This window comes from Quercus lobata, chromosome 1 (genome assembly GCF_001633185.2).
Source record: "Quercus lobata isolate SW786 chromosome 1, ValleyOak3.0 Primary Assembly, whole genome shotgun sequence".
Lineage (NCBI taxonomy): Eukaryota > Viridiplantae > Streptophyta > Magnoliopsida > Fagales > Fagaceae > Quercus > Quercus lobata.
In genome coordinates this window covers 35,156,565-35,175,900 of record NC_044904.1, presented here as the reverse complement: position 1 = coordinate 35,175,900, position 19,336 = coordinate 35,156,565, and the positions used below count along the sequence as shown (strand labels likewise).

At 36.9% G+C, this 19,336-nt stretch overlaps 2 protein-coding genes across 3 annotated transcripts; one reads left to right on the top strand and one right to left on the bottom strand.

Moving 5' to 3' along the window:
- Positions 1-239: 239 nt before the first annotated feature.
- On the top strand, positions 240-8,076 carry LOC115988496. Its single transcript, XM_031112073.1, has 3 exons — positions 240-771; positions 918-5,350; positions 7,543-8,076. Exon 2 carries the CDS (start codon positions 1,076-1,078, stop codon positions 5,336-5,338), a length of 4,263 nt encoding a protein of 1,420 aa, XP_030967933.1. The 5' UTR covers positions 240-771; positions 918-1,075; the 3' UTR covers positions 5,339-5,350; positions 7,543-8,076.
- A 1,808-nt stretch (positions 8,077-9,884) lies between these two features.
- Positions 9,885-17,397, bottom strand: LOC115988480 (kinesin-like protein KIN-5D). Of its 2 annotated transcripts, XM_031112061.1 has the most exons (24): positions 17,384-17,397; positions 17,248-17,334; positions 16,439-16,645; positions 16,207-16,336; positions 15,689-15,844; positions 15,126-15,602; positions 14,857-14,954; positions 14,359-14,515; positions 14,152-14,221; positions 13,975-14,051; positions 13,811-13,864; positions 13,643-13,723; positions 13,417-13,528; positions 12,863-12,949; positions 12,595-12,770; positions 12,351-12,512; positions 12,156-12,263; positions 11,904-12,062; positions 11,722-11,805; positions 11,387-11,592; positions 11,171-11,272; positions 10,979-11,088; positions 10,727-10,878; positions 9,885-10,420 (listed from the first exon to the last, which is right to left on the bottom strand). In XM_031112061.1, exons 3-24 carry the CDS (start codon positions 16,609-16,611, stop codon positions 10,196-10,198), a joined length of 3,156 nt encoding a protein of 1,051 aa, XP_030967921.1. In that variant the 5' UTR covers positions 16,612-16,645; positions 17,248-17,334; positions 17,384-17,397; the 3' UTR covers positions 9,885-10,195. The 2 variants fall into 2 exon arrangements, with proteins under 2 accessions (XP_030967921.1, XP_030967914.1); XM_031112054.1 differs by lacking the exon at positions 17,384-17,397 and having other exon boundaries at positions 16,439-16,682; positions 17,248-17,337.
- Between the last annotated feature and the right edge of the window lie 1,939 nt (positions 17,398-19,336).

Below are 19,336 nucleotides of genomic sequence, written 5' to 3'. Positions count from 1 at the left end.
TTGTGTCCCTACCAAAAGTTGTTATGAAACTAGACTCTAAAAAAAAAAAAGTTGTTATGAAACTCGTGGTAATGTTGACTTTTATTATAGTATTATATTTTTGGTCATAAATAGAATACCTGCTAATGTGATTCCTTCCCGCTAATATATCTCATCAGGCAAAACGACGTCGCGGTTTATAGACCGCTTAAACCTAGCGAGTTTGACTAGCGGCGATCTGGGAAGTAATGTGGGGATGAAGCCCAAAAAAAATTAAAAAAAAAAACCTGGCCCAACCAGCCAGAAGTGCGTGTGTGAGTGAGAGCGAGTCAGACTCGGACTCACAACGGTCTCTTCCAGGAACTCGCTTGGCTCGACTCGACTCACTGAGTCGTCTTCTCTGTCTATCTCTCTCTTTCACACACACAAACACAAACACAAACACATACCCAAACCCTTTTCCACTCTCTTTCTCTCTCAAATCTCTGCACACACACGTCTACTTTCTCTCTATTACCCCCCTTCTGAGCCCTTTTTCGTCATTTTGCTCAGCCTCGCGATCACACGGCCCACCTCCCTCCACGTCACCATCGTCTTCTTCATCCTCTGCCACTGTGACCCTTCTTTCTCTCTCCCTCTCTATTTATAACCGCCTCGTCCTCTTAGGGTTTCACAGACTCACCCAAATTCTCTCTCTCTCTCTCTCTCTGACACAAAATTTCTCGTTGCGACCTCGACACCTTCGATGCCGTTAATTTCGCCGTAGAAGAAGCTCCTCGACTCGCGAATGAGGTACTTTTCGATCCAATCCAATTCTTCTTAGTTTTTTGTTTTTTGTTTTTTTTTTTTAATAATTCGAATTTCATTCTTTGTATTTAGTCACGAATTATAGGACGAATTGGCTTTAATTTTAAGGTTTTTGGTATTGTTGTTGTTAGGGTTTTGAAATTGGCTGTGTGTTGGATTAAGATTGGGGATTTTTGGAAATTGCGTTAATTTGGAGCTGCTGTAGTTGCTTTTGGTTTTGAGAGTTAATAGTTTGAGGGAGGGGGGGCGTTGTGATTTTTGTACGTGTGTGTGTGGTTGTTAATGTTTCATGGCGATTGAGAAGAATAACTTTAAGGGGTCGAGGTTTGATCCCGAGTTTTCGCCCGGTAGTAGGGAGAGTATGTCCAGTGATGAGGACGAGCATCAGCGCCGTAGCTCAGCTGTGGAATCAGATGATGATGATGAATTTGATGATGCTGATTCCGGGGCGGGGTCTGATGACTGTGATTTGTTGGAATTGGGAGAAACCGGGGCGGAGTTTTGCCGAGTTGGGAATCAGAATTGCAATATTCCATTGGAGCTGTATGATCTTCCGGGTTTGGAGGATATATTGTCAATGGATGTGTGGAATGAGTGTTTGACTGAGGAAGAGAGGTTAAGCCTAACAAATTTTTTGCCTGACATGGACCAAGAGACGTATATGATTACGCTAAAAGAGCTTTTCACGGGTTCTAGTTTGCATTTCGGGAGCCCCATTAAGAAGTTGTTTGATATGTTGAAGGGAGGGTTGTGTGAGCCAAGGGTAGCTCTTTACCGGGAAGGTTGGAATTTCATTCAGAAGCGGCAACACTACCATCATTTGAGGAAGTATCAGAACAATATGGTTGTTAATCTTTGCCAGATAAGGGATGCTTGGTTTAATTGTAGGGGATACAGTATCGACGAGAGGCTTCGTGTTTTGAATATTATGAAAAGCCAAAAGAGTTTGATGTCTGAGAAGATGGAATATGTGCAGTCTGACTCATCGGAAAGAGAGTCGGGCGAACATTTGTGGAGCAGAAAGAGCAAGGACAGGTCCCAGAGAATGGGTAACCAATCTGCATATGGAGTGGGCTCAAATTTGGACATTCCTTCTCGAGGACGGTTGATGGGTTTGGATCCAGAAAATTATGGAAAGCAGAATCCTAAAGGTATACTGAAGCTTGCTGGGTCAAAGTTGCCTTTGGCAAAGGATTTAGTTGGCCACCATCCTTCTGTTTACCCTGGTTTGGATATGAATTCTGGGCCGTATGGTTCAGCAGCAGCTCTTCCTCGTCAGAATAAGGCTGCAGGACTCAAGACAAGGGATCAGATGAAAGGTCTTGATGAAATTGATGTTTACCCTGGTTTGGATATGAATTCTGGGCCGTATAGTTCAGCAGCTCTTGCTCGTCAGAATAAGGCTGCAGGACTCAAGGCAAGGGATCAGATTAGAGGTCTTGATGATGTTGAAGAAATCACATATGGAATGGGTGTCCAACGGGATCGAAATGTCTCGCGTGGTAGTGCGATGGAGAAATCTGGAATTTTGAAAGTGGGAAAAAAGCATGGCCTTTCAAGAGGCGATGATTTAGCCACTGACAATTTTATGGGTCTACCGATTTCTTCAAAGGGTGATTTACTAGGCTATGGTAGGAACAGGAATTCGAGTAAGGTGTTCACAAAGCCTCCTAATATGAAGAGTTCCTATGACACTGTCAAAAAGTCTAAGTATCCTGAAAATGTTCAGCAATTTGCAGTTGGGGATCAGATGAAGTTGTTGAAAGGCCGCGAGCTGCAGCTGGGACCGAAAGGTAATAGAGCTGACTCATCAGATCGTGCTGAACCTCATTGGCATAAGAGGACTCACGGGGAAGGTTTTTCTGTGGATTCGTTGCATAAACTTGATGATTGGGATACCAGGGGTAAGAAACGGAAGCCAGGGAGGGAGTCCCCTGATCTGAATTACAAATCCTATAGAGCTTCCTCACCACAGATGAATGACAGATATTTTCTGACTGAATTGAGAGCAAAACCATCAAAAGAGAAGATGAAAGGTAATTTTGTACAGAATGGAGTCCCAGACTTGGCAGGGGTGAAAAGTAATAGAATGTTTATTAAAAGTGAAGACACAGAATCAGACTCATCAGAATTTGACGATGATGAGGATAGCAATCCTTTGTTGAGGAGTAAGTCGGCTTTCCCTGGTGGTGGTATGGAAGGTTCTCAATCTAAGTTATTGCAGTCTAGCCTAGATGCTAAAAAGGCCAAGTTTGTTAAGAGGGATATGAAAGTGAATGCACGGGATTTTGAAGGAATTGCACATCCCTTGAAAAAGATGGGTGGTTTTGGTGATCATGGGCATGTGCCAGGAGTAGATAACCACATTTTAAAGCAGAAGGGTAAAATGCGAGATAGCAGTCCCTTGCATGATTCCACTGGTAGAGTTTTGGGAGACAGCTATGCTTTACGCTTGGGTAAGTTTAATGATGATGGTGATAGGAAACAAATACACAAATTGGGCAAGAATGGCAAGTTGCATGGGGAACCTGGTGAAAGGTTACATGTGTCCTCATTGAAGACCTACTCTTCTGAGAAAAAGCAGAGAGGGGATGTAGGCCGTGACCATTCTGCTTCTCAGTCAATTTATTTGCGTAACAATGTTGCTGATGAGGAGGATGATGCACTTGAAAGAAGATTATTGGTGGATGGTTATGGGAAGGGTAGGTCTGGGAAGAAAGGACAGAGTAAAGAAGGTCATGTGAGTAATCGTAATGGAAGATCTGAGGCTCCATTGATAGTTTGCAATACAGCGACAAAAAAGCGGAAAGGAAAGGTGGATGTGACAGATGTGGATGGCAGAGATGAAGATGATGATCTGCAGTTTGACATTATGCAGCAAATTGATGATTCCACTCCTTTGAAGAAAAAGACAAAAAAGAAACTGGACCAAGATTCTGTTAGTTCAGACATGGAAAACTCTGAGCCACCTGTTACAGAAATGGGAGCAGTAGAGATGGAGCTGGAAACCAAACCACAGAAAAAACAATTCACACCGATTACACCTACAGTTCATACTGGCTTCTCATTTTCTATTATACACCTTCTCTCTGCAGTTCGCTTGGCAATGATTACTCCACTTCCAGAAGATTTGGAGGTTGGCAAACCTAGAGAGGAGCAGGATAAAAAGCATGAGGGCAGTGTTAATGGGGTCCCTTCCCAGGAGAAGGTGGATGTCAATGTCTCAGAACCTGCTGGGCAAGGGAACGTGCCTTCTCTTACTGTTCAGGAGATTGTTGACCGCATCAGGTCAAACCCTGGAGATCCTTGTATACTTGAGACGCAAGAGCCACTTCAGGATTTGGTGAGAGGAATTCTAAAGATATTTTCATCCAAAACAGCACCTTTAGGAGCAAAAGGTTGGAAGGCGCTTGCAATCTATGAAAAATCTACAAAGAGTTGGTCCTGGATTGGCCCAGTTTCTCATGGTTCATCAGATAATGAGACCATTGAGGAGGTGACATCTCCTGAAGCTTGGGGTCTTCCTCACAGAATGCTTGTCAAGTTGGTTGATTCTTTTGCTAACTGGCTGAAAAGTGGTCAGGAGACCCTTCAACAAATAGGAAGTCTCCCTGCACCACCTCTGGCATTGATGCAGTTCAACCTGGATGAGAAAGAAAGGTTCAGGGACCTAAGAGCTCAAAAGAGTCTTAACACCATTAGCCCAAGCTCTGAAGAAGTGCGAACTTATTTCCGTAAGGAGGAAGTTCTAAGGTATTCAATTCCTGACAGGGCCTTTTCTTACACAGCAGCTGATGGAAAAAAATCCATTGTAGCTCCTTTGAGAAGGTGCGGTGGTAAGCCTACATCAAAAGCTCGAGACCATTTTATGCTGAAACGTGATCGACCACCACATGTTACAATTCTTTGTCTTGTGAGAGATGCAGCTGCCAGATTGCCTGGAAGTATTGGCACTCGAGCAGATGTTTGCACATTAATAAGAGATTCTCAATATATCGTTGAAGATGTGTCTGATTCACAAGTTAATCAAGTTGTTAGTGGAGCCTTGGACCGTTTGCACTATGAGCGTGATCCTTGTGTGCAATTTGATGGGGAAAGGAAATTATGGGTTTATTTACATAGGGAAAGAGAAGAAGAAGATTTTGAAGATGACGGTACTTCATCTACGAAGAAATGGAAGAGGCAAAAAAAAGATGCTGCTGAGCAATCTGACCAAGGGGCAGTTACTGTGGCTTATCATGGGGCTGGGGAACCTGGATATGATTTGTGCTCTGATCTTAACGCAGAGCCATCTTGTATTGATAATGATAAGGGAACAGAACTTGTACATGATGATGTCAGACAAAATGTGGAGGACAATGTTGATATAAATCATGGTTCTGAGCACAGTGACACACATCAGGCTCCTCCAATGGGTTGGGAGGCTATTGACTTAAATCCTATGCAAGAAAACAAATTGCTCTGTCAAGAAAATTCCACAAATGAAGATTTTGATGATGAAACATTTGGGAGAGAACGGCCAGTTGGACTTGTAACTGCAAGCATAGTGTGAGGAATTCTTCAGGTAGTTTTTATAGCACAACTCTGGAATGCTTTTGCACTCTTGTATTTGTCCATGCCTGGAAGCTGTGTGATTTTTTTGTATATTCCAAATTGAATGATTTGTTTACATGATGTTTTCATTTTTCTTGAAGCCTGTCATTATCTTTTTAGTATGTCATATGGTTCTATGTGGAATAAAATTGTTGCATAATAATGAGGTCATAGGACTCCTTATGAGATTCTGGGTTCTTCAAAGCATTATATTTAATTATCATCACTGGTGCACCATAGGTAATGAATGCTTCCACTTCCACATTGACAATTCAGATAGCTTAGGGTTTCAAAATTAAATCAGTATTTTTTTTCCCCTTTTGGGGTTAATCTCAGTTTATTGCACTGTGGAAAAGTAACTTGGGTCCAAACCAATCCCCACCATGCTCCTCACCTTCTCTACCCTATAACATGTTGCCTCCTTAATGCTAATGAGCCCTAGCTCAAATTCTGAAAAGTATGGTGACTTCTGCTAATTTGGTCAAAATGACATTGTCCTCTTTGGCCTAGCAATTTTAGTCATTGTCCTCTTTGGCCTAGCAAAATTCGCTGTTAGCTTGGTTTAGTTGGAAGGCTAAGACAATATTAAGCTTATGGGGAGATTTGAATCCAGCCAATGGTATCACCTCCTTCAGAATATACCGCTAGAATACTAGCATCTCCAAATGACACTGACATCCTTTCAGATTTATATGCACTCATTTCCCCTTTTCTGATGTTTTATGTGGAAAATAATTATATGGATTTATCAATTGAAGGTGTAAGGCCCACTGTAGGGGCAAAATAGGTGGAAAAAGGAAGAAACAGTTGCATGTGTTTAATGGGAGTGATAAGTGCTACCTAAGTTGCAAAACCCAGTTATACTTATAGGTTAGTTTTATACCAAAGATCTTGAAAGATTTCAAAATCATTTCTGGAATTACTAGGGAGGATAAACACAAAAACCTAAGGGTATGTTTGGTTGGAATGAAAAGTGGGTGGATGGAAAATAAATGAGAGAAAAGTGGGGAGAAAACAGTTGAAGTGGTTGTTTGGTTGGGAGGGGAGAGGGAGAGGGATAGGGGAGAGAAAACTGGTGGGGTCCTGGTGTTTTCTTCCCGAGCCCACCAAAAATCAATCTTCCCAAATTGGGGAGATTATAGGAGAGAAAACAATGAGCTTGCTCCTTGTTGCTTTTGGACAAATATACCCCAGCATACATTCTGGACGTTTGGGCTTTTGGCTTCTTTTTTTTTTTTTTTTTTTTGGCATTTTTCTAGACATTGCCTTCTTCATCTTTCTTTTATTATTAATTTTTTTCTTTTGTCTTTTCTGGACGTTGCCTTCTTCTTCCCCCCCCCCCCCCCCCTTTTTTTTTTTGTCTCTTTTCTCTTCAGTTTTGTTGGTTTTTGTTTTTGTCTTTTTTAGAAAACAGTTTTGGATTAATCTCTTAACCTTTTGCATTTTATTTTTTTCATTTTAATGAAATGCCCTTCTATACACAATTTTTTTTTTAAAGTATATAATGTGTTACTTTTTGTTTTATTTAATAGGGACATTATGGTAAATTTATACCAACTCTATTTTCAATCCTCTCATTTTTCTTCTTAACCAAACAACAAAGTCTTCCATCCCTCCACTTTTCCAGCCTCCCAACCAAACACAAATGAGGGAAACTAAATTTTTTTTTTTTTTTTTTGATAAGTAATAAGTTTTATTGATATCAAATGAGGGAAACTAAAATCTTTTTCATCCTCCCAACCAAATGGATCCTAAGAGTCTGATTCTGAAATGTTGGGCTATCAGTTGTTTGTAGTTATTTGTTATGATTTGAAAACAGAGATTGTTTGCATAAGTAGTATATTACTGAATCTGTGTTTTGTTGGGCAGCGGTGGTTATTATTCCTCCTTTTGGCACTGGAATTTTACTTTATAATCTATCTTGGTACATTTTGCAATAAAATTTGATACCAGTAGAGATTTTACTTATGCATCCTGTTTGCGTTAGATCATCATTCATTTCATCATAGATTGATTGAAGGTCATTGAAAAGATGTCTCTTGGTGCATTTTGTTCGCTTATTATGAGTAGAAAGTTAAAATCTGATTTCTGCAATCCACTGGCTTGACCCTTAAATTGGGGTGTACTTGCGATCTGACTCGGATGTTTTAATTTTCTTTGCAGGCTTTGTGCTTTACGTACGCTAGATGGCCTGGTCAAGGCGTGTCTTATACATTGAAGCTTGTTACCTGTATATTGATGCCATCGGGAAATGTAGAATAGAAAGTTGATCTTGTTTGAGGCCATTGAATATGTTCAAGGCAGGTGGATATCTATAATGCTTCCGCATCCTATAAATAATGCCTTTTTGTCCTAATATCCATATCATTTGAAATATAGGTTCATTTTGAATACTTCAGCTGAGCGAAGTGGAGAATTTGGTATTGTGTAGTGTGACAGCACAATATTTTATCCGCATGTACATATGTTTTAGATGAGGTTAAATTGGTAGTTTTTCTTGATCAGAACACCCCAACCCCTTAAAATAGAAAGAGATATAGGAAGGAAGAAAAAGGGTAGGAATGTCTCGGTCATGCTGTTATATCTCACATTTTGCAGGGGCTTTGGGCTGGCATGTAGAATCTGTTAAAACTGAAATTTTGAGCTACAACGTTAAAAGCTCTTTACTCTATAATAAAAGTAATGAATTGAAATAAATGCTCATGCTTTTTTCAATCTTTCAATAAGTCTAGATAGATACGCATTAAATCTAACTACTTTTTCCACAAGATAGCAGGGTATTGGTATACAATAAAAGGGAAAAGATAACAAATACTCGACATTGGTTTAGCAATTATTTTTAAAAATACTTTATGAAAAAAGACTACTATTTTTTTTTTTTTGTCCTCATAAAAGTGGTATTGAAACTTTTATGAAATAGTTCATTAACAGATGCCTTAAGGTACCTGTTGATCGGGCCTTATAAAATAATCGTAATGTTAATTTTATGTGTAATCTTACATTACAATTTATTACTTTAGATATTGTGAAATTTATTGTGTAAGTAGTGTTATTAATTTATTGGGTCTAGTGCACCAGATCTATCGTAACGTGCTATAGATTTACTTTTGGCCATGTGTTTGCAATGATTCAATGCACTGGAGGCATTGATAAAGATTGAGTTTTAAATATTAATTAAGGAAGTATTTGTTTATTTGCTTTTGTTACTTTTCGATACATTTAGATCGATTATGTAAATATTGGTAGTTAATTGAATTAATTAGATTGAAATCTGAAAGATAATTTTTGTCATCACTCATGTCAAAAAGTTATTTAGCAATTGTTGCAAACAGCGATAGTTTTGTTTTTGTTTTTCAATTAAAAAGCATTCGTGAACGATATGTAATTAAAACTTTACAGTTTTACAGTAACCTAACCAAATATCTTATTGGTGAAGCTAATACAATAGGGGCATAGGATTGAGTATTCCATGATTTAGTATTGATAAAATTTCGGTGTAGTCGTTTTACAAATTGTTAGTCAAACTGGGTTACCCATTCAAGTAAACTGGCTTGCTCATTCAAGTTCAACCCACTAGCTCCTCCTATAGGTTAAGAGTGACAATATTTGACATGAATTATATTGACCCATTTAATAAAAAGTTTATTCGAGTATGACATGTGAAATCTATTCAAACCATATCTAATTGAAGGTCAATTTTACCAATTTACCCTTCAAAATTTATAGTTGTAATTATGTTTTAATTGTTGATGACTTTGGAAACTAAAACATTCTATAAAATATGAAAATTGCTAACAAGTTATTCGTGTTTGGATATGTGTGAACATATCTATATGACATATTTATCAAATAGGTTGTGTCAAGTAATTTCTACCCTAACACGACTTGTTTATTAAACAGATTATGTGAGTTATGTCAACTTGTTTATTAGATAACTTTTGTCTATCCAGAGATCTTGACACAATTAATAAACGTGTCCCGTTTACGTTTAATTAATATTTGAATAATTATAATTTGACACGTTACACATGTAAACACAAACGACCACCCCTACTAATATAGCTTGACTTTCTTAAAAGGGAAAAAGTCTATAAACACTAGATGGGGTGTGGTTACAAATGAATATGTATGTATAGTTATCCATCCATCTCACTGGTTTCAGGGAGAGCTTGACTTTTCTTGAGTTAGGGGGGTGTTGATCCCAAAGGCCTCATGCCTGCTGTATGTAATCTTTGACATATTAGGGACTATCGCCAACCTTGTAGAAACACCATACGACCCTGCACTTTTACCACCTTGTAGAACATCATTACTAATACAAAATGTAAAATGTGTTATAGGCCAATGAACGAGTTACATATCACTCTTGCATAAACCAATTTTGTTTCTTTGAAAGTTTTATAAAGGGTTACTGTCATTCCGGCAGCATAACGAGCATGGTTACCAGGAATTTAAATAGGCGGGAAGAACCTCTTTAACAGGAGGTTTTCAAATAGCAGTCGAGATGAAATTATTGAACACTAAACCTTTTAACACAAACACTCAAAAATATCCTCACCAATACTTCAGTGGTAGTAGTTAATAAGCAGGGAACTTCAATGAACTGAATTCCCCACAAAACGACAAAAATGAGAAACAAAAAACAAAAATTATCTACTATATATTTCTGCCCCCACAATGATTTTCATTTTTTTACCCCTCTTCTTCCGGAAAAACAATTAACAAATAAGATAGGTGAGAGACCGACAGTACATATTTGCATCATATGTTATGTACACAATTTCTTCGTACCACTATTTGTTTGGTTCCACTCTCCTTAGTTAATAGCAGTGAGAGGAACTCTGGAATCTCTTACAGACTGGGCAGCCTCGTACACCCCAGCAATATGTTTTACATCTCCATTTGCTAGCCTTGCAGATTTTGCATCCCAAAATGCCTTCAACAATTCCTCAAAAGAAGGGGTTCTGAGTTCTTCAATGGATGCTACACTTGGCAGATTGAATGACCTCTTTCTCGGTGTTGAACAAGATGGTTCGTCCACCTATCATAGGTTTGAAATCTTGTTAAAGAACAAGTACATGTACATCTGGGTTTCTGGATGATAGTTCTATTTCCACATCCATTACATTTGAGAAAAAAAAAAGGGTTCTCTCACTGAATGTATACAAGGGTTGTGAAGATGAGAATGTCCATTTAATTTTATTAACTAGGAACAATTAGATGATGTCTTTATAAGTTTTCTTCTCTCTTGCATTTTGTCATGTTGACGTGTAATAGGACAGTATTAAAACAAGCCATAATGTTAAACAAGGAACGCATCATACTAAAAAGCCTCCAATGATCTTACCGTGTATTCATGCAGAAGGCAAATCCCTGCATTTTCAGTTATCTCTACGATCTTGTGGTAATGGCCTCCCTTTAGTTCCCTTAAATCCCCGCAACAAGGAACTATCATAGAATTTAGATTTCCACATGCATCATGGTCAAGTTGTAGTGAATCTGCAAGTTTTTGATTCATAGTTTGACAAAAATTTTCAGTAATCTTCCGACACAAACTTCAAATCTATGTAATAACGTGCGTGTAAAATTAGATACTGACGATCAATGGATGAAAGCAGATCCTTGTTAGCAATGTTCACATCTTCTAAGGCAGTTGACACAGCAGAAGAAAACCGTGCACGTAGGATTTGGTTGGCTTCCATTCCTCTCCTGATTGAAAAGGAAAAACTGAAATGAGCAATATTGAACAAAGATTCAGAGCAATTGTATCCGGAAGTATATAAGTACATACCTAACAATGGAATCCACAGAAGCAACATTGCTCTTTTCTAGACTGAGCAAGGATTCTTGAGCATTCTTCCATTGTTGTGCACCCAAGTTCGCCTTCTTCAAACTGCAAAATTTTGGTAGCCAAAAGTTCAGGGCATATACTAGAAAATAATTTAAGGAGACCAAACCATGCCAAGACCACACGTGTTATCTATTATCATCTCATTTTAGCCCATACCAATTCTGAAGAGCCTCTTCTAGGTCTTCCTTTCCACATTCCACAGCAGAAGTATCCTCAACGTAGTGAGATTCTGTTTTTTCCATCTGAATTGTCCATTTAGCTTTAACAGAAGAAGTGGAATCTTGCATAGTAGACATTTCTTGTTGTAGTTTGTTGGTTCTGCTGGTTGCACTCTCCCGAAGATCATTTACTGCCATTTGGACCTAAGGAAACACAGAGTTACTAATCAAAGCTAAATTTAAGTTACAACTAATTTACAAAAAACCTCATTTAAAGATGAACAACATGGATGCAATGAAGAGAATATTTAGCAGTTTAATAACAAGAGGTACCAGTTGTTTCTTCCTAGCATTTGAACTTGCAAGCAGTTCAGCAACTTTTGCCAACAATTGCCTTTCTTCATTAGCAGCACATTCCTAAGAGTATTTTGAAAAAAGAAAAAAAAAACATTTAATACAAAAGTTCAAGTCTTTTATTATGATCCATCCAAACTTAAATAGAGAACTACAACCACCTCAAACTTCTTTTCAAGTTCAGACAATTTCTCATCATTGACTGTTTGTGCTTCTTCCACAATTTGGGTCAAGTTAGACGCATGCATGTCTAGAGTCTTGAAGAAGTTGACGGTTATTTTAGAAACTGATCTTGCAGTTTCTACTGCCCTTGCATGTGCCTGTAACGGGTAACAGAGAGAAGCATTTGTTCAACAAAAGTGATAATAATCCAAACACCTCTAATATGAAGTCCAAAAAAACAACTTACGAACCTCACGCTGCTGTTGTGCATAAGCAGATAGCTTCTCCTCTTGCTTGTGAAGACTGCTTTGAAGATCATTTAGTAGTGCATCAGCTTCTGAAGCAATTCCTTTGAAGAGCTGAATCACATACAAATGAAGTCAAACACATAAAAAAAAAAGGAGAGAGAAAATTCAATAAAAGTACTATTAAAGAAGGTAACTTACATCTTCAAGGGCTGATGAATGCCTAGAAACTTCAGAATTCAGGTTACCAAAAGTTGATTGAGAATTTACTTCAAGCTCCCCAGTTATATCATCCAAAGCTTTAACACCAGAACCATACCTAGTTTTCAACTTTCCCAGCCTTCCTCTAAGTTCTTCAGTAGCCTTCAAGTATAGCAAAAGAAAAAATTAAGCGGATTGACATCAAACCTGAAGAACACACGTAATCATCTAGCTTGGATTGTACCTCTACTTTTGTTGATACAAAGGACTGCATATCTTCCTCCATGTCCCTCAGTTGCTGCTCTTGTTGAGTCACAGAAGCTGCCACGGTCTTGTGCAAGATTTCAAGCTGTTGAGTTAATTGGGACTGGAATTTCTGGATAAGTATTCTATTTCCATCATCAATTTTATCCTTGCGCTCTGAAAAATCAACCATGATTAGCAATAAATCACCTCTAGTTTAGGTTGACAATACCCAAAACAAGTTGAATTTCCAAAATGATAATACAAACCAATTTTGGCAAATAAATTGGACACATCTGATGCAGCATTTTCTAGCTCTGATCGAAGCTCAAATGATCGCTCAACAAGTGCCTTCTCTGAAAAATTAACAGTAAATACAAATATCATCAATCACATGAAGATGAATCCAAAGAACCATAAATTTCAAGCTACAAAAGCAAATGCAAATATGAACAAAGTGTAGGACAATTAAGGCCATTTGATGCATCAAATATAAAGACAAATGAAAGACTTCGAAGTTTATATATATATATATATATATATATTTTGGATTACAAATGCACGAGGCTTTCAAATGTTCATCAGATACGTCGCTACTTAACAATGTATGAACAAAAAGTATAAAATTCTGGTTAGAATTAATTGCCCAAAGTTTTCTCCATGCTCAATCTCCAAGATGCTTTATCCTTTTAATCAATAATCTTCAAGATAGATATTAGGCAGAAAGTAGAAATACTTGCAAAAAAATTAAGCAGAAAGAAAAAACAGTGCTATATGTAGACTAAAATTTTTTTCTAGAGCACAAGAATGAAACTTTGCTCACCAGATTTGAGGAGATTGAAAATGAGGAATTCCTTTTCTTTTATTGTTGCATTTGCCTGTCTGTGCTTTTCCTCAAGATCAAAAAGTGAATGCTCCGTTTCCTCAAGCTTTTTCTGAAGTCACATACAACAGAGAGAACTTAAGTTCATGCACAACATGGAAGCAGAACAATAAGTTAAACAAAAAATGTAAGGCCCCCTGTACTTAACCACCCAAATATATTATACCTCGGTTTTTTCAAGTTTATCACTCAATTCTTCTGTCAAAAGTTGCTGAGAACTGTAAAGTTCTTGAAGCTCCATCAGATGCTGGTCAAAAATCAGAACACAATTATTTTCATTCAAATGTAGCAACCTGGAGAGAACTGTGAGGAAAAGCTCCTCAATGGAACATACCTTGTCCTTAGAATCGGAATCAAGTTCCATTCGCTCTATTTTTTCAGCCATTGCCTAGGGTAAAAGAGAGATTAACAAATATTAACAATGCTTCCATTCCAATTCATGGTAAAACTCAGAAACAAAAAATATTCCATAATCCAATTTTATGGAAATAGCTGAACCTTCTTCTCTGCTTCTTCATTAAGATAACGGTCTCGTGGAATGTAGATCCCATTCTTCTCTCTTGCAGCATATACCTCTAATGGAACACAAAGAAACATGCCATATAATTTACTTAACAGAAACATGTCATATAATTTACTTAACATACACACAGAACAATCTAAGTGGTAGTCAACCTTGCTTCAGCCGGTCAATTTCAGAGTACAGATCCTTGATCAATGCAGATTTCATCATCTTCTGATTGATCTGAAATAATAATCAAATGCAAATCATTATGGATGTTACAAAGAAAGGAACTCAAATCAACAATATGAGAAACAGATTTACACTAAAAGAGGATTGACAATACACACACACACACACACAGTGAAGCACCTACTGACCTCAGGTTTATTCTTGATATTCTTGGCACGGTGTGCGTAATCTAGGGTGCTGAGTGTTTCTTCCAAACAATGAATGGAGGGTGAAATTGTAGCGATGACGCATGTCTTCGTTTTCCCTCCCAAGGAATCCCTCAATAACCTTGTTAATTTGCTATCCCTGATATTCCAAGCACCACATAGCAATTAAACTTACTTTCCAGGTTTGCATAAATAACCAGGAGACAGGAGGACACCTATTAAATGGTTATACATAGTTTTTTTTTTTGATAAATAACGTAAGAATATTATTAATAATAGAAAGATTGCCAAACCGAGTACATTGGGGATGTACTATGGGGGCACAAATCAGGAAACAAAAGAACAACGGTCAAGAAACAAAGAAAAGGAAGAACATGAAAAATGAGAAAAAACCACACTCCAATTCAAAGAGAGTGTGTAAGAAGAAAGACTTAATCTCCAGCAAAGAGTGTTCATATAGTTATACATAGTAGTTCTTACCTATATGGAACATGACCAGAGTGTTCAACTAGTGCATTAATAACTCGACCCAGGGTAAGCAAGCTCTTATTAATCTCCCCAGCTTCCCTCGCTCTACCCTGCAGGTTACAATTTCTTTGCAATCAAATACGAAAGGTAAGAGTATATCTCTCAGTCAGAGATTCAGAATAAAACATAAGACGTACTCACAATATGATGCATCTGCTCTAAATAGTTACATAATTTCACGAGCTTAAGTTGAATATACATTAGTTCTATTCAGGTCATACCTCTCTAGCACCAGAACGTGAAATATTCTCAGAACCCGCAAGGTCAACAAGGTTCAGCTTCCCGCATTTAATCATCTCTTCTCCCTCTGGTGTACACTCCTTAATGTGAATTGTGATTGAAAATATTGAGTGAGAACGACTGCTTTGTTTGTTAAGAAGAGTTTCAGCTGTACGCCTTTTTGCAGAACCTTTCTCCAAGATTTTGTAAATTTCATTTGCAGTACATACTATCTCTTCTTCCAAGCCTCTCACAAATACACCCCCTTTTCCATCCTCCATTAAAGCTATGGGTTTCTTAGATTTGTCATCAATGTATTTAGAAGTTTCCTCTGGGGCCAAAAGATCTGTTATTTCCTCATTGTACAGCTCTAAAAATGTAACTTTCATGCTATATTCAGCATTCTGAGCTTCTAATATATCAAAAATTTGCTTAACCGCTCTTGGGATAACACCCGCATCATTAGGAAACTCCCCATTCTACAAAAAGCAAAAAATTTATCAGCAACGAATACAATTGAAAGCCGAGACAAATACATATAAATTCAATTGGTATGAAACAAAACCTTTTTTCTTGCTCCTCCTTCCATTGTATATGTTTTCCCAGTTCCTGTCTGACCATACGCAAAGATAGTACAGTTATAGCCCTCAAGTACTTCATTCACAATTGGAGACACAGACTGTTCATACAGTTCCTTCTGTTGGGAGTTCGGACCAAAGACCTAAACCAAATTATCCAACATTACAATCACTTCCACAAAGTCACAACAAATAGCACAAAAATCATTCAATAAACTTAAACTCTGTCAGTTCGGCAAATAAAACCGGGAACTGAACACAAAAGCAACATTATCACAATTTTCAAATTTACATAATTTTGAACAACACAAAAAGAAACAAAACCCACAAACCCCTATCCTTAAACAAGTCTAGAGCTGAACCAATCCACTTATTTGAGGTACATTTTCCTAGGATTTCAGCATCAACAACAAAATGAAACACAAAGAACTTAAAAAAAATTCAAAATCTTGCACACCCCTACTGCACATTCCAAAAGAAACAAACAAAATTAAGCATAGCAAACCTTGTCAAAGGCGAACGTTCTATCAATCTGCTTGTTGGCTATACTCTGAACCGCGCAAACTTCCCTTCTATTCTCATTACAAGAAATCACCACCGGCGTGTGGACCCTCAACTCATCATCACTCAATGGCCTAAAATTAGCAAAATCCACAACACCAAAAAAATCAAGAGTCCGAAATGAAAACCAAACCTAACTTAACAAATCAGCCGAATTTGGAAACTCGAAAACTCACCTGCAACGCACAAGAACCTGCACATTGACACCTTTTTCTTTGTCATTCTTGGAGCTGGAATTGGAATCACCAGATCGCAGATCTCGCACCGCCTTATCGCTAGACCGCGGAGTCTGTGCCGGCGATAGTGATACTAATCCTCCTCTTCTCTGCTGTGACTGTGTGGAATCCATGGTGTTATCGTAGTTCCTAAGTCTCAGACCTTTCCTGAATCGGTCAGAACTCACTGAGTCAATCAGTATAACTGAAAATTGAAAATTATTTCTAAATTAAGCCAATTATCATGAATCGGAACTTTTCACCGAACAATCAGAGACAGAGAATGCGAAAATTTTTATTTTTATTTTTTAAAATGGAAATGAAAATAAAATGTAGTGAAAAGTACAATGTGAAAAGAAAAAAAAGAAGGAATTTTGATTGGTAAAAGATAGTTGAGACTTGAGTGAGGTACACTGTTGTTGAATCTACAGGGTGAAATCGACTCGGCACCAAGAAAAGTTTTAACTCGCTGAGTTGACTCAACTCAGAGTTCTCTGCTAACTCCGTCAATGATCAATCACACTCTCACAAAACACACAGATTGACCAATAATTGCGCAACAAACTTTCTTTTAAAAAAAACATTATAATAAATAAATAAATGAAAGATTGAATGTGAAAAATCTCAGTGTTATTTGGTTTGATTAAAAAGAAAAAGAAAACACAGAGGGACAGAAATGGATGAGTCCGAGTTTCGATCGAAAATGACCGATCGGGAAACTAAATCACAAGGAAGTGAAATCGGAAACGAAAGTGGAAAATGAAACTTACAGTAAAAGTTTCAACTGCCGGTATTTCAAGAACTTCGAGTGTGGTACAAATGGCGACGATTCTTTTACAGCGAGAGAGAGAGAGAGAAAGTGAATCGGTGAATTTGGATGGTTCTCAAAGATTTTAATAAAGCAGAGAGAGAGAGAGAGAGAGAGATTTGGAAATGTGATAGAGAAGAGAGAGATGGTACTGTGTGAGTGAGAGAGTGTGTTGTTTGGATGAGCTGAGAGAGAGAAAATAAATTAAAATATTTAAAAAAATAAATAAAATATTAAAAATGAACGAGACGTTACTTGGCGTTAGAGAGAGAGAGAACTGAGAAGAGGACGGCACGGACGGCTGGGGTTAACGACTTAACGGCGTTAAGGAGATCCGTTTCATTGGAATTTTTTCCGACCGTTATAAAAGGACAAAAGGTAATTAAAAGCTTTTTTTTGAAATCAGATATATATTTTTTAAAACCGAATCTGTGTCGGGAATTGGCCCCTTGCTCTCTCAGATATTTCGAGATTACCCAATGGTATTAATAAGATTAGTTATTAATATTTGAATTTTTGAGTGTTTATTTAAAACTTGTGTGTGTTATTTAAAAGGGATCGAGCAGAGCTGGCTCCGATCCGAGATAAACAGTGGGGCCCTTTACAAAAATTTGAAACATATCATAATAATGTCATATAAAAAAATGTATGGATTATATTTTTGTTCCCTTTTTTCTAATAATCCTTATGTAGAAATTTGAAATGGGAAACAATTAATGTTATGTACTTTTCAAGTTTTTAAATTTGCAGGCCAGTGGAGAAAATTATGAGGTTGTGAATCATCTGATTTGAATAATTTGGGTGGCATTGTCATAGACAATTTATGTTTACCAATAAGCTTAAGTTAGTAATACTTCATGATTGATCATTCGATTTCTATATATATTTACTTGCTAATTTTTTTTTTTTTGAAGAGTATTTACTTGCTAATTTTGGTAATGGGGGTGATCAAGGGTTAATTATTTGAACGAGTGTATAGTTCATTACTTCTTTTGTCTCTATCACACACGCAAAAAATTATTGAGAGAAATAAATTGACCCTAACATGTTTGTTAGTGTTGGCTAGAATTAATCAATTAGGGTTGAGTTATTTTCTATATTTTACTATTTAAGTATTGTATAGGAGACATTGAAAGCTATTTATCATCCATTTTGGGAAAATGTTTATGTGGAATTGAAAAAGTTGTCAAAACAGTTAATTATTTTTTCTTTTTTCATAATTTTTTTTTAAAATGGTTTACGAATATATATCTTAAGGATACACGTAAATAAATCTTTTTTTATATATAAAAGTAGAAACTCATATTTAAAAAAAAGAAAAAAGAAAAAGAAAAGAAAAGGTCGAAACCATATGACTGAAAAAGAAACAGCAATAGCATCCAATCAAAAATCATACAATTTTCTTCAAACATTTTTTTGTTTATAGTAAAGTAACTTACATTAACATAGCGGTGGAATAAAAGGGGGCAAGTGTACCACCATTCTGCCTATAAAATCCTGCATAGGGATTTCGTAGACGAAAGGGGCAATATACTTTAGGGACTGTTCTAGGAGAGTTTACTTTTTTGATTTTTTAAATGAGATTGGTAGAAAATTTATTGCTAATAAAAGATTTTACTTTTTTGTTTTTTAAATGAGATTGGTACATGATGAAGGAGCATAGTCCCTTAACTAAAATTACAAGTATAACCAAAACTCTAATAAATAGAGAAAAGGAACAAAGATTTCCACGCAAAAATTAGTTGTGATCAATAAGATCCAAAAAAGGCAACCCAATTAATGTTTTTTTTTTTAATTTTTTATTTATAGCCAAAATGTCTTAGGAAAGAAAAGTTATGAGAAAAGCCCCAAGCGGAGCAACAAGAGAGCCATGGTAGGCCTTTTTTTTTTTTTTTTTTTTTAATTGTTGGTTGTACGTGCCACTAGTGAGGGATTAAATAATTGATTTTTGTAAGCTAATATGGGATCTTGTTTAATATTATTAACACGTTTAACAAGTGTATTATATTAGTGAATTTAAGGATACATCTAATTTTACACTCAATTTAAGC

Excerpts from the sequence above, each read along its gene's own strand:
- LOC115988496 (XM_031112073.1), top strand. The coding sequence starts at position 1,076 with ATGGCGATTGAGAAGAATAACTTTAAGGGGTCGAGGTTTGATCCCGAG.
- LOC115988480 (XM_031112061.1), bottom strand. The coding sequence starts at position 16,611 with ATGGATTCCACACAGTCACAGCAGAGAAGAGGAGGATTAGTATCACTA. Across the intron at positions 15,603-15,688 it reads AAGGAGGAGCAAGAAAAAAG|AATGGGGAGTTTCCTAATGA; the intron begins GTTTTGTTTCAT and ends TGCTTTTTGTAG. Across the intron at positions 10,421-10,726 it reads GCCTTCTGCATGAATACACG|GTGGACGAACCATCTTGTTC; the intron begins GTAAGATCATTG and ends AACCTATGATAG.